The 11,123-nt window shown below is 46.3% G+C and overlaps 1 protein-coding gene across 1 annotated transcript; it reads right to left on the bottom strand.

Annotated features, from left to right (window-relative positions):
• Positions 1 to 176: 176 nt before the first annotated feature.
• On the bottom strand, positions 177 to 3,667 carry FTH1 (ferritin heavy chain 1). Its single transcript, XM_005531767.3, has 4 exons — positions 3,404 to 3,667; positions 1,842 to 1,988; positions 1,281 to 1,406; positions 177 to 505 (listed from the first exon to the last, which is right to left on the bottom strand). Exons 1-4 carry the CDS (start codon positions 3,512 to 3,514, stop codon positions 347 to 349), a joined length of 543 nt encoding a protein of 180 aa, XP_005531824.1. The 5' UTR covers positions 3,515 to 3,667; the 3' UTR covers positions 177 to 346.
• Positions 3,668 to 11,123: the final 7,456 nt, after the last annotated feature.

Here is an 11,123-nt window from a genome sequence, read left to right as displayed (position 1 = left end):
CCTTGGTTTCATTTCCTCATTTTAGTTCCATGCAAGGAATTTAAAGAAACCAGAGGTTTTCGTACTTCTGCCTTCAGCAGCAGCTGCAAAGCCCCCATGTCACTCAACAAGTTGACCTCCCACAGCCTTCACTACAGCTGCCTGTTCCCCCTCCAAACTAAACAGGAAAAGCCAGCTGGAACCAAGTCACTTTATTGGCTGGAGGGCAGTACATAAAACACAAAGAGAGGGGAGAATATTTGGTACAGAGTATGGAACTGTTTATCTAGATAGCTGAAGCTGCATGCACGGCTGGACAGTAAGTAGGAGTCCCACTGAAACCCACAGCGTGGCTCTTGGCAAGGCTTCAGCTCTCACAGTCCCCGAGGGTGTGCTTGTCGAAGAGATACTCTGCCATGCCGTATTTGGGGGCCCCCATCTTCCGCAGGTTGGTCACATGGTCACCCAGCTCCTTGATGGCTTTCACCTGCTCATCCAGGTAATGGGTCTCAATGAAGTCACACAACTGTAAAGGGAGACCAGAGGTTTAAATTCAGGCCTGAAATCCTACCGAGGCTCTCTAAGGAAAGGAGAGGATGCAGAATTTTCAGGCTGAGAGGAAGCAGCCTCTAGTTTTGTTGCAGAACAAGATCAAAGTGAGCCAGACTTACATAAGCTCACTTGCTCCAGAACCCTGAAAAGCCAGGCAGCTCAGGAAGCCTCTCCTCTTCCTCACTGCAGGAAGCATTAGCCAAGGCCCTGAGCAGCTTGACACATCCCCACTGCACAGCAAGCTCACAGCAGTGAGGATTTATACCTCTGGTTTTGCTTTAAAAAGTCTCTCTAACTTAGCCAGGACACTCCCTAGAGTGTTGGGATTCTCACCCATATTAATCTCTTCCTAATATTAAGCAACCTCAATCCAGCCTTGCCAAAAACTTCTATCTGAGAAGAATTACATGTTTTCAGACAGTGTTCTGAAACATCAGGGCTTTTAATATTCCAAAGCAACTCTGGAATTTTGTGGCAAAAAAGCCTCGTGACAAAAAGCCTTACAAAGATGGAACTCAACCCCCTCAGAAACGGTCTCCATAGAGACTGTTCACAGACACTTCAGAGGGAATATATCAAGTCCCTGCCACCTTAAAAATGTTACTGGAAGGACAGCAATAACCCCACCAAAGGTGTCTGGAAGGGCTGCACCCCTGGTTCACACCTTTCTTCACCTTTAACAACTCCAAGGACACACAGCTCAGCCCTAAAGCCACATCTTTGGACAGCCATGTTGAGCATGCACTTACATGTGGGTCGTTCTTTTCGGTTGCCAATTTGTGCAGTTCTAGCAGTGACTGGTTCACGTTTTTCTCCAGGTGCAGGGCACACTCCATGGCAGTCAGGCCATTCTCCCAGTCATCACGGTCTGGCTTCTGCAAGGGGAAAGCACAGGACACGTTTTCTATAAGAATCCACAGACCAGCAGGATGGAGTCTTTAGATCACTCTCAAAGCCTGTTTAGACCACATTTAGGCACTTATGCAAAGTCAAAAATTTGAGGTGCACCCTGGGAACAGAACTAAGCAAACCCTCAAAGTCCCACTTCCCGAAACAGTGCACAGAGCACATCTGCTCAGTGTTAAATTTAATGATGATGAACCAGTTGTCTTCTGGTTCTGCCCTCATCCCACAGCAAACAACCTGGGGCTCAACACCTTCTCCTTACACAAGAAGTACTTTTTTATTAGTCAATCAGCACAAATAATCAAATTGCTCCTCATCTCAAATTACTGTGCCTCTCCCGTGTCAACTGCTGCTCTTCTGGGGAGGACCCAGAGGAAAATTCATCCCCTTCCACCCACACTCACCTTGATGTCCTGCAGGAAGATGCGTCCACCCCTCTGGTTCTGCAGCTTCATCAGCTTCTCAGCGTGCTCCCGCTCCTCGTGGGACTGATGCAGGAAGTACTTGGCAAAGTTTTTCAGGGCCACATCATCCCGATCAAAATAGTAGGACTGGAAAAAAAAAAAAGAAAGTTCACAGGCTTTAAACCTCTGCTTCAGGATGGCTGCAGTCCAAGCCCAGGCCAGCAAGGCAGTGTGGAACTACTCTCCCCTTAGTATCATTTGACCTTCCAGCTAGGGTTAAATTTTAACCTGCATCCCTACCAAGGGCACAAATGAATGGTGTTTGTGTCCTTGGCTCAGTTCTGAGAAAACAAAAACAAAAAAAAAAAAACCAAACAAAACAAAAAAAAAAACAAAAAAAACCAAAAAAACCCAAAACCCTGAAAGCCTGCAGATAGCTGTTCTGAGAAGCATTAAGCTTCAGCCTTGCAAAGCCTTTTTTTTCAAGGAGAATCTTCCCTTTGTTTGCCTAAGCTTGTTTACAACGATCACATTGCAAGTCAGGGTCTTGACTTGCAACAACAGGTAAGAGAGAGCCAAGAACTTTTAGGTACTTCTGCAATAAAGCTCTTTTGCTCCCCTAGGCTTTCTAGAGATTAGACTAAGGAATACACTTTCTACTTTTTTTGGTGGGGGGAAGTAAAAGTAATATTTAAAATACAAGAGATAAATTCAACTACAATATGAATTCAACAGCAACTACTTTTCTGAAAGCCAAAAAATCCTGTAACAGCAGTTGAAATCTATCAAACAATTTGTTTATTCCTTCAGAGTCATTACCAAAATTCAATGGAAAGTTCTGTATCAGCTGCCAATTATTTACCAACCTACTACAGAATTCTCTGCTCTTAAACCAGCGGCCTGGAGGTTCAAGGCAAGGCACTGGTGCTTGTGTACCACTATCATCGAACAACAGAAGCTCAAAACAGGGCTCAGAAACAAATTACCGGAGAAAAAAACCTACAAAATACGTGCCAAAACACAGCACAGCGTGACTAGGAAGTCTCAGTGTCCCATCACGCCCAAAGCACCACGATTGCTGCACAGAGGTCAGGGAACGGCTAAAACGGGCGCCTCGGGCCAAAGGAGGCACGTAAACACAGGGCCCGAGGAAACCACGGATTCCTACTGATTCCTGAAGGAAAACCCGAGCCTAGGAGGCGAGCACGCCTGCGGGAAAGGTGCCAAAGGCTTCGTTTAGGCACCTCCCGCTACCCAGCCCGGCCCCAAGGGCAGAGCCGGCGGCGAGGCGCTGAGCGCGGCCGATAACGAGGCCGCCAAGGGCAACGGTCGCGGGGCTCGCGGAGCAGGCGAGATAAAAGGGCCTCACCTACACCCAGGGGACGGCCCAGACGGGCCTGAAGGCAGAGGGGGGAGGAGGAGGTGGAGAAAAAGGAGGAGGAGGAGCTGGGCCCGCAGGCACCGCCCGGCACCCAGGAACCCCCCGCTGGGCAAGGCCTTCGTGCAGCCTCTTTATCCCTCGTAGGACCCTTCCCTCACCCCACCGCGCCCACTGCCCTCACCATGCTGAGGTACACGTAGGACGCGTAGAGCTCCAAGTTGATCTGGCGGTTGACGGCGGCCTCGCAGTCCTGGTGGTAGTTCTGGCGCACCTGAGAGGGGGGCGCTGCCATGGCTGGGGTGCTCCGGTGGGTGTTGCGGTGACTGTGTAGACGGTGGAGATGGGGAAGGGGGGCGCGGCGGGCCCGAGCGCGGCCGGTTCCGTCCAAGCACTGTTGACGCAGGAACCCGCTTCGCTCCGCCGCCGACGCGCTGTGAGGGCTACCCGCCCGCCGACGTGCCTTTTATACCGCCGCGCGGCAGGCCACGCCCCCAGGAAGGGGCGGGGCGTCCCGGTGCCCGTCTGCTGTCCCGGCGTGACTCAGCACACGCCCAGGCCACGCCCACATCGGGGGTGGGGCCCGCTCGCGCCCGCGGTTCCCGCCGCGGGAGCGGCGTCCATCATGGGATGGGCCGTGTGGGGAAATTCCCCCAAAATCACCAAATCCGGCCATTTCCCCTCGACCACGTGCGAAACCTGCCCCTAACCCGTGTCCCACATCCTATATCCTACATCCTACATCTCTCCGGGGACGGGGGCTCCGCCGCTGCCCCGGGCGGTTGGTGCCAATGCCTTACCACCCCCTCCGTGAGAACAAAAAGTTCCTGAAATCCAATTTAAATGCAGAAATTGAAGGCCAAATGTCAAAAACTGAACCTGTTGCTAATGCAATTACTATTTCAGCTGCTTTTAGTGCTATCCCAGTCACTCGGTGTGTGCCATGATTTATTTTCAATAAACCGGTTTCTTCAGTCAATTCAGTTCAGTCATTAATTTACAAAAAGCACTGGAGTATTTTAGTTTCTGCTTTCTCAAATTTTAACCAGATTACAACGGAATAGAAACTGCTTAAACTGAGATCATCCCATAGCACTGAATGCCCTAATCTTGGCTTTTCCCAAGCCAATGTTCAACCCTGGTTTTTCCAAAGTCAGCATTCCTGCTGAAATCCATCAGAAATACAATTTACTGAGCCTGTAAACTCAGAATAAATATTTTTTCCTCTATTGACTAAACCTGCAAACTCAGATTAAATACTTTTTCCTGTATATACTCAGACCATAAACTCAGATTAAATAATTGTTTTCCTCTCACCAGTTCTTTCTACATATTTTTATCTGGTCTTTGACCCTTCCCGGCACTCTGGGATGTCCCACGCGTGACTGCACAAGTGCCTGTGTGTGGGTAAAGGGCAGCACCAGAGCACTTTTCCAGACACTCCAAATGCCCTGGAGGAAGAGGGAGCCTCGGCCTCCCTTTGTTTCAGGGTTTTCTGCTGCTCCTGTCGGTTAACCATCATAAGTAATTAAGATCTATAACATAACATGGGTCATACCTATGCCTCAGCAGGCTGCCAGGTACATTTCAGATCTCCTGTTCTCCTCCCACATAAATGCTTATGTAAAAAAAAAAAAAAATTGTAGCTGCTGGGCAGACTCTTTATAAATTTGTTTTTTCTTTATTAATATGCTCACAGTGGATCGTCTTCACAACAGGAACATCAAACAAACCTCCATAATTGCAAAGTTTGTTACAGGAATATTTCCTCTGCAGCTTGGACAGTCTGTGCCACCCGTGACCACACGTCAGTAAGATTAGGGAAGTCCCAAATTCTGCTTTCTGGAGTTGCACAATGCACATTGTATTTGATGACAGCAGATTTATGTGGACAGGAGAGGAAACACGGGATTGCATAGCCATGGGGGTCATGTCTTGGTAACCAAGGTGAAGAATTCACCACTCTGCTCTCATATGGGATTAGGTTCAGCCATTCCTAGGTCTTTCCTGTCTCAAATTACTCTTTTAATTTTAACTTTAATTCAAATTCCTTTATTCATATCAAATATTCCATTATTCATATCCTCATGGATGGGTTCAGGCCTCCTTTTATCTTGTGCTGCTCTTCATGAAAATGCATTTATAATAAAAACCCTGAATGATTTGGGTTAGAAGGGACCTTAAACATCATCCTGTTCCACCCTTGCCATGTGCAGGGACACCTTCCGCTATCCCAGGTTGCTCCAAGCCCCGTCCATACTGGCCTTGGACACTTCCAGGGATCCAGGGGCAGCCACAGCTTCTCTGGGAAAGCTGTGCCAGGGCCTCACCACCCTCGCAGGGAAGAATTCCCTCCTAAATGTGAAAGTCACTTGATGGAAAGCCCAGCCTGAGTAAGGTGATGCTTTTAGCAGGCTTCTTTCCAAGAATGCCTGTAAAGCTCTTTAGGAAAAAAAATCTTTACTGTTTAGGAAGAAAATCTTGGCCCTTATTTTAGTGCCTTTTTATCCCCCAACATTCCCAGCTGCCCAGGGCCTGTCCCATCCTCTTAGCAACATGTGTGGATTTTGAATTCATGTCCCTCTCAGCTGCTTTCTTGGGCTGAAGTAGAGGCATGTTCATGCTGCCCACAGGCAAAAGCAATGTATTGTCTGCCTACACAAGCTTCAAATTATTGAAGACAATCCCTGTTTTTCCTTGGATGACATCCCATCAGAAACAATGGAGCAAACACTCTTGTTTACAGCTTAGCTACTGTACACAGGGCACAGATCTCAAAATCTGCCAATTTAGGGATAGTAAAGCTGAGTTTTAAGCATGCAAAACTAATCAGAGCTTCTTTGGTGAGTGTCTGCATATGATACAGAAGGCTATTAGGTCAGAGACCAAGATACATCCAAAGGGGAAGTTTCCATGATTCATACCCCCACTTTAATATAATTTATCCTGACTCTACCCGTGCCCTTCTCATGCATGAGCTTTCCAAAGGGGCAGAAAACAGGACTCCTAAACAAATACTGGACAGTATTTGCCCAAATTAAATTCTGAGACATTTTTGCTGATACAGTCCCTGAGCAAAAACCTTGGCATGCGGCTTAGGTATCCAGTTAAACCTTCAGCGAGAGGGCTGCCTTGGTGAGAGCAGAGAGCCAGAATGCCCAGGAATGCACAAACTTCATTTCTCACCTGTAGAAATGGTTTACCTCCAGCTTTAAAACACTTGATTTTGCCGTGCTGGTTTAATGGCCAGAATAATAATAACAGATTCCAATTAAAAATCAACAACTGTTCCAGTGAGCAAGAAAGTGCTGAATATGCCTCAGATGTAAGATCAACAAAAATACAGTAACCTTTTTTTTTTTCTTTCCCCAAATCTCAAAGTCCTGTAAATAAGAGAAATTGCATCCAGTCAAATATTTGTTATTAAGAACCTCCACTACATCCACAAATTTCAGTGTCATTCAGCTTCCAGGCTTTATGTAAACACAAAAGCAATCCTAAACTTGGCTCCAAGGTTCATCATGTGTCTGGAAATTTGACACTGATCTCAACTGTGAGTTTTGAAAACTGTTTACTAAAAACATCTGGGCTCCACTTGCTCTGGGAGTTTAACTGAAAACTCCTTCTTGTCGCTCCTTGAGCAAAACAGTTGGTGCAAACTTTTCAGTTTATTTCTTTTACGTGCCTGAATTTTTCCAAGTGGGAAACCCGGGATTTAGGCAACAAGTTTTCTCTGGGTACTTACAGCACAGAATGCAAATGACTGGGGTACACAGAAGCTGCTGGTTCCTGGAAACACTCTCCAAAGGGAGACAGACAAAGGATGTTTGAAATTCTGCTGGGAAATTTGCTTTGGAGACAGAAAACAAAGCTGTTTTTAAACAGGGAAAATGTCCCAAATGCAGAATAATCTGTAGCTTTGTACTACAAGATTTTGTAGACAAGGGGGATAAAACCTTCTTTAGACAAACTTCTTCTAAGTTGTGACACAGGATTTTTTCTCTCTGGAGTATTATTACACACAGTCTAAACAAAATGCTGTAGGAGATTGCAATTCTCTAATTTTCCCAGAATATCCGTTAATTTATTTTTATTTCTTTTACAAGCCTTGTAAAAATACACTTAGAGCCAAGAGAGTGAGGAAGAACAATGTTAATAATACAGTAATTCTGTCAGCATAGCCAGAAGAAGGATCTGGCGAATTTACTTGGATGTATCATCCCTTTTTAAACTAATTTCCAGACTGACTCCACTGTCTGTGAGGGGAAAGCTCCATCCCTGATTCCAAAGGCAGTCTGTGCCCTAGGTGCACGTACAGAAGCTTTCACAACATGGATTAGCCAAGCTGCAAAAGCCACAATAAGTTTGATCTTGACATTCCACCACAGGCCACAACCCACACTATTTGCTCTACTGTCATGATCTTCCCGTGGTGCCATCCACCTCTTTTTTTCCCCTCTTTCAGATTCACACAATGTTAAAAACAAGGGGGTGGGGATCATTCCTGTCCCGCTTCTGTTGTATTGAACTTTTTCTTCAAATACTGTACAAAAATTGCAAATAGACCACCAATCTAAAGTCAACAAGTACAGGGAAATTTCAAAATACACCACAAAAATCACCTCCTTTCTGAGCATGAATTCCCCTGGAAAGCACTGGTGAGTGTCCAATCTCTCATGGATCACCAGGCAGCTTTGATTCTAGATACGTGGGTGAAATTTTTTTTTAAGAAAAATCTTTTTTTTTTTTTAAAGAAGTTTTACTTAGGAATCAAAAAGACAAACAGGTTTGTCCCTCCTGAAGCCATCAGATAATTCTGTGAGGATGCAAAAGGGTGTTCCTTGGATTTAGTGCAGCATTGAGTTTGAGCAGACACTAAATCTGTCAGAGGAAGCTGCTTTTATACTCAGCCACCCAAGAAGGGATGAGCAGCAAATGCTTTCAAGCATGAGGAGAAGAAACAAGCTTTTACAAGGAGCTGGCAGTTAAAGGACATGCAGCAGCCTGATAAAACACCACAAAAACAAGCAGTGGCCCATGGCTGATCTCTGTTGGGCAGGATGGGCGGGGGGCCACCCCCAAACTGCTGAGCAGGTCTCTCCAGGAACTCATTCCATGGCTTATTCAGATGAAGTGAAGGGATTAAATTGATGTAGAGGGATGTTCTCAGCAGAGGTGAGGCACAGGGAGAATTTTCTCCAGGAAAAGCTCATTCCTGCTGTGCTGTGCTGTGAGGGGACGCAGAAAACACTCCTGTGGTTCATGCAGAGGTGCAGCCACAATTCCACACGTTCCACAGCCACATCCACCTTTCCTGCTGGGTGTAACTTCCTCCTAAGCCATGTTTAGGCCCTTGATATCAAAGTTAAAATACTGAAAAGCAGCTCAAGGGGCTCAAATTTGGCCTAATCCTTTGTGTGCTGCTTGTGGAGCAGCCAGGCAGTGCTGTGAGTTGTCCTGCAAAGTCACATCTGGATGAGCTGGGCACAGCTCCTTCCTCGGGGTGGGGAAGAGATCCAGTGGTGCTTTCCCTGCACACTGAACAAACTGGGGGAAAAAAAGCAAGGAAATTGCACAGAGAGAGAAATAAAACAGGGAAGACCATCTCTGTTGGGGCAAAAAATGGCTGTGACACTCTAAATCGGGTTGGACTTCAGGACCACATTGAAGTGGTTGTGCTCAGCTCAGCAGATGTTGGGCCATGCCCACAGATATCAGCATTTCTAGCAGGCAGTAAAGCAAGAAAAGTGGGTGGCAAAGAAGCCACCCACTCTGTGGGACAGGGAGATAACTGGGAAGGGCAGCCACAGGAACCCCTCAGCAATCACACATGGCTGTTTCAGATGCTCTGCTGGAGCGGGCAGAGCCCTTAACCCCAGGCAGAACACCTTGGCCTTCTGGGCTCGTGGTCAGCTCATCCTGGGAGGATGCTCCCACTAAAAGCTGTGGAGGCAAAGCCCTCAGACTCCCCTCAGAAGCAGCCAGAGGAATGCTCTGCCTGGCCTCAGGAATCTTCCACCCGGTTGCTCGATGAGTAGCTTGCTCAGTCATGCATGGCCATAAACCTGTCTAAATAGGCAGCGATGACCAAGACTGAAACTCAAATCAGGAACTTTCCAGTCTAACAAGTAAAAAAAAAAAAATAAATATTTCCACTCCACACGTACTTAGCACAGGCAAGGCCCTTCCTTGTCTGGTGGTTGGTGCTCTTGGTTCCTTCTAAAAGCCTCTGAGAAGGGACAGCAGGCTCAGAGGAGAGAAGATGAAACACTCCCGCAGCCAAAAAGGCTGCACTTCTCACACAAAGACGAACACATTTCATTTGTCTCTTTTACCTGTCTCCAGCCACCCTACTGACACCTTAGAGGGTCTCTGCAGGCCATGAACTTAGCAGAAAACAGCATTTGAACCAGTTTCTAGGGCTGGCCTGGCCACTGGATGGGTCTGAAAGCTCCAGAGTTACGAGATACATGGAGGAGCTCAGCGACTTGAGGGCAAAGGGTAATCACAGAGAATTTCACCAAGATGCCAAGACCCTGAAAAACAGGGAGGATGTTCAGTCAGGCCCAGAATGGAAGAGTTCTCTGACAAAGCATTTCTCCAGTCAGGAGGTGCAGGTTGAGCAATGGGCTGACACCAGCTGAAACAACAGCCTGGGAGGGAGCGGAGGGGTGCAAAACCACGAGGATATCTCTGAGGTCACCAAGGAAAACAGTCTCTGACTAAGAAGAAAAAAGAAGCCAGAATTGCAGCATTGTTACTTAATCCAGGGAACTTTGTTCAACCAAGACCAACAGGCTCAGCATGACCACACAAAAAAAGCTACCAGACTTTTATTGTAATTCCTGAGTGCCTGTATCCCTGCCTCAGCCTGGTTTAACTAGCAGTGGACTATGCCTGGAAAAATTCCCACTTTATTCCCTGCCCATGTTTACTCTGATCTACTCTGGAGTCACCAGGCCCTACTTCCCTCCATATAAATATAAATATAAATATAAATATAAATATAAATATAAATATAAATATAAATATAAATATAAATATAAATATAAATATAAATATAAATATAAATATAAATATAAAGCATTTAAAGAGGAACAGGGAGGTTGTAAGCCTTGCAAAGGAGAGTCCAAATCCACCCCCAGAGTTTTCTGCTGGAAACCCTTCTCCTTCAAATTACCAGCCTTGCTGTGGTGAAAAATTTTATCATTACAAAATTCCTCAGGTGGGAAGGGTTCAATCCCTTCTTGCTGTATTTCAGAGGCCAGGAAAGCAGGTCAATCCAGAGAAAGGAGCACTTCCTAAACTTATTTCAACCTAAACTGTCACACAGCCACTTCACAGGCCTGCAGTGACAAGGATGGGAACACAGCTGGGAATTGCAGAGATTGGAAAAGAAGGAGAGTGAGAATCTGTGTTTTAACAGCCGCATTGAGCATAAGAAGCACCAGTGCACAGAAAGGCCCAGGAATAGGAAGAGAAAGTGACATCACCATTACTTTACATCAGTGGAAACTTTCTCTTCTTGTTCCAGGTCCTTCAGAAGTGGCTTTTTCCAGAGTAATTGGGAGAAGACAGTTCTACCCGTTCCCCGTATCACCCTCCGCCAAAACCAGACACATCTCTCTGTTTCGGGCAGTTCCTGCTTTCCTGTAAGGTGGAAGGATCAGGATTGAGCAACAGCACCTCCAAAAGCAACCAAACCTCGAGGGCAAGGAACTGGGAAGTGGGTGGGATCTCTTCCCAGCCATGACTTTTATTCATCCTCCTCCTGGGAAATGAGGTAACATTCCATTTTCAGACAACGTGCTTTGCCTGATATCTACAAGAGCCAAACTAAGAACATCATTATTCATTTAAAAAGCATCTTTATTTCACCTGCAAAAACTCGTGTTATACCATAA

The sequence above is a fragment of the Pseudopodoces humilis genome, chromosome 7 (genome assembly GCF_049639895.1).
Source record: "Pseudopodoces humilis isolate 2021_Gansu_Grassland_sample_001 chromosome 7, ASM4963989v1, whole genome shotgun sequence".
Taxonomy (NCBI): Eukaryota; Metazoa; Chordata; class Aves; order Passeriformes; family Paridae; genus Pseudopodoces; species Pseudopodoces humilis.
Note: the sequence above shows the minus strand (reverse complement) of the source record. Positions and strands in the feature narration are given on the sequence as shown.

Bases quoted from the DNA above. Each gene is read 5' to 3' on its own strand.
- FTH1 (XM_005531767.3), bottom strand. From the start codon at position 3,514: ATGGCAGCGCCCCCCTCTCAGGTGCGCCAGAACTACCACCAGGACTGC. The intron at 1,989-3,403 runs GTGAGGGCAGTG...TTTTTTTTCCAG, and splicing joins CCTACGTGTACCTCAGCATG to TCCTACTATTTTGATCGGGA. The intron at 1,407-1,841 runs GTGAGTGTGGGT...TTCCCCTTGCAG, and splicing joins TCTTCCTGCAGGACATCAAG to AAGCCAGACCGTGATGACTG.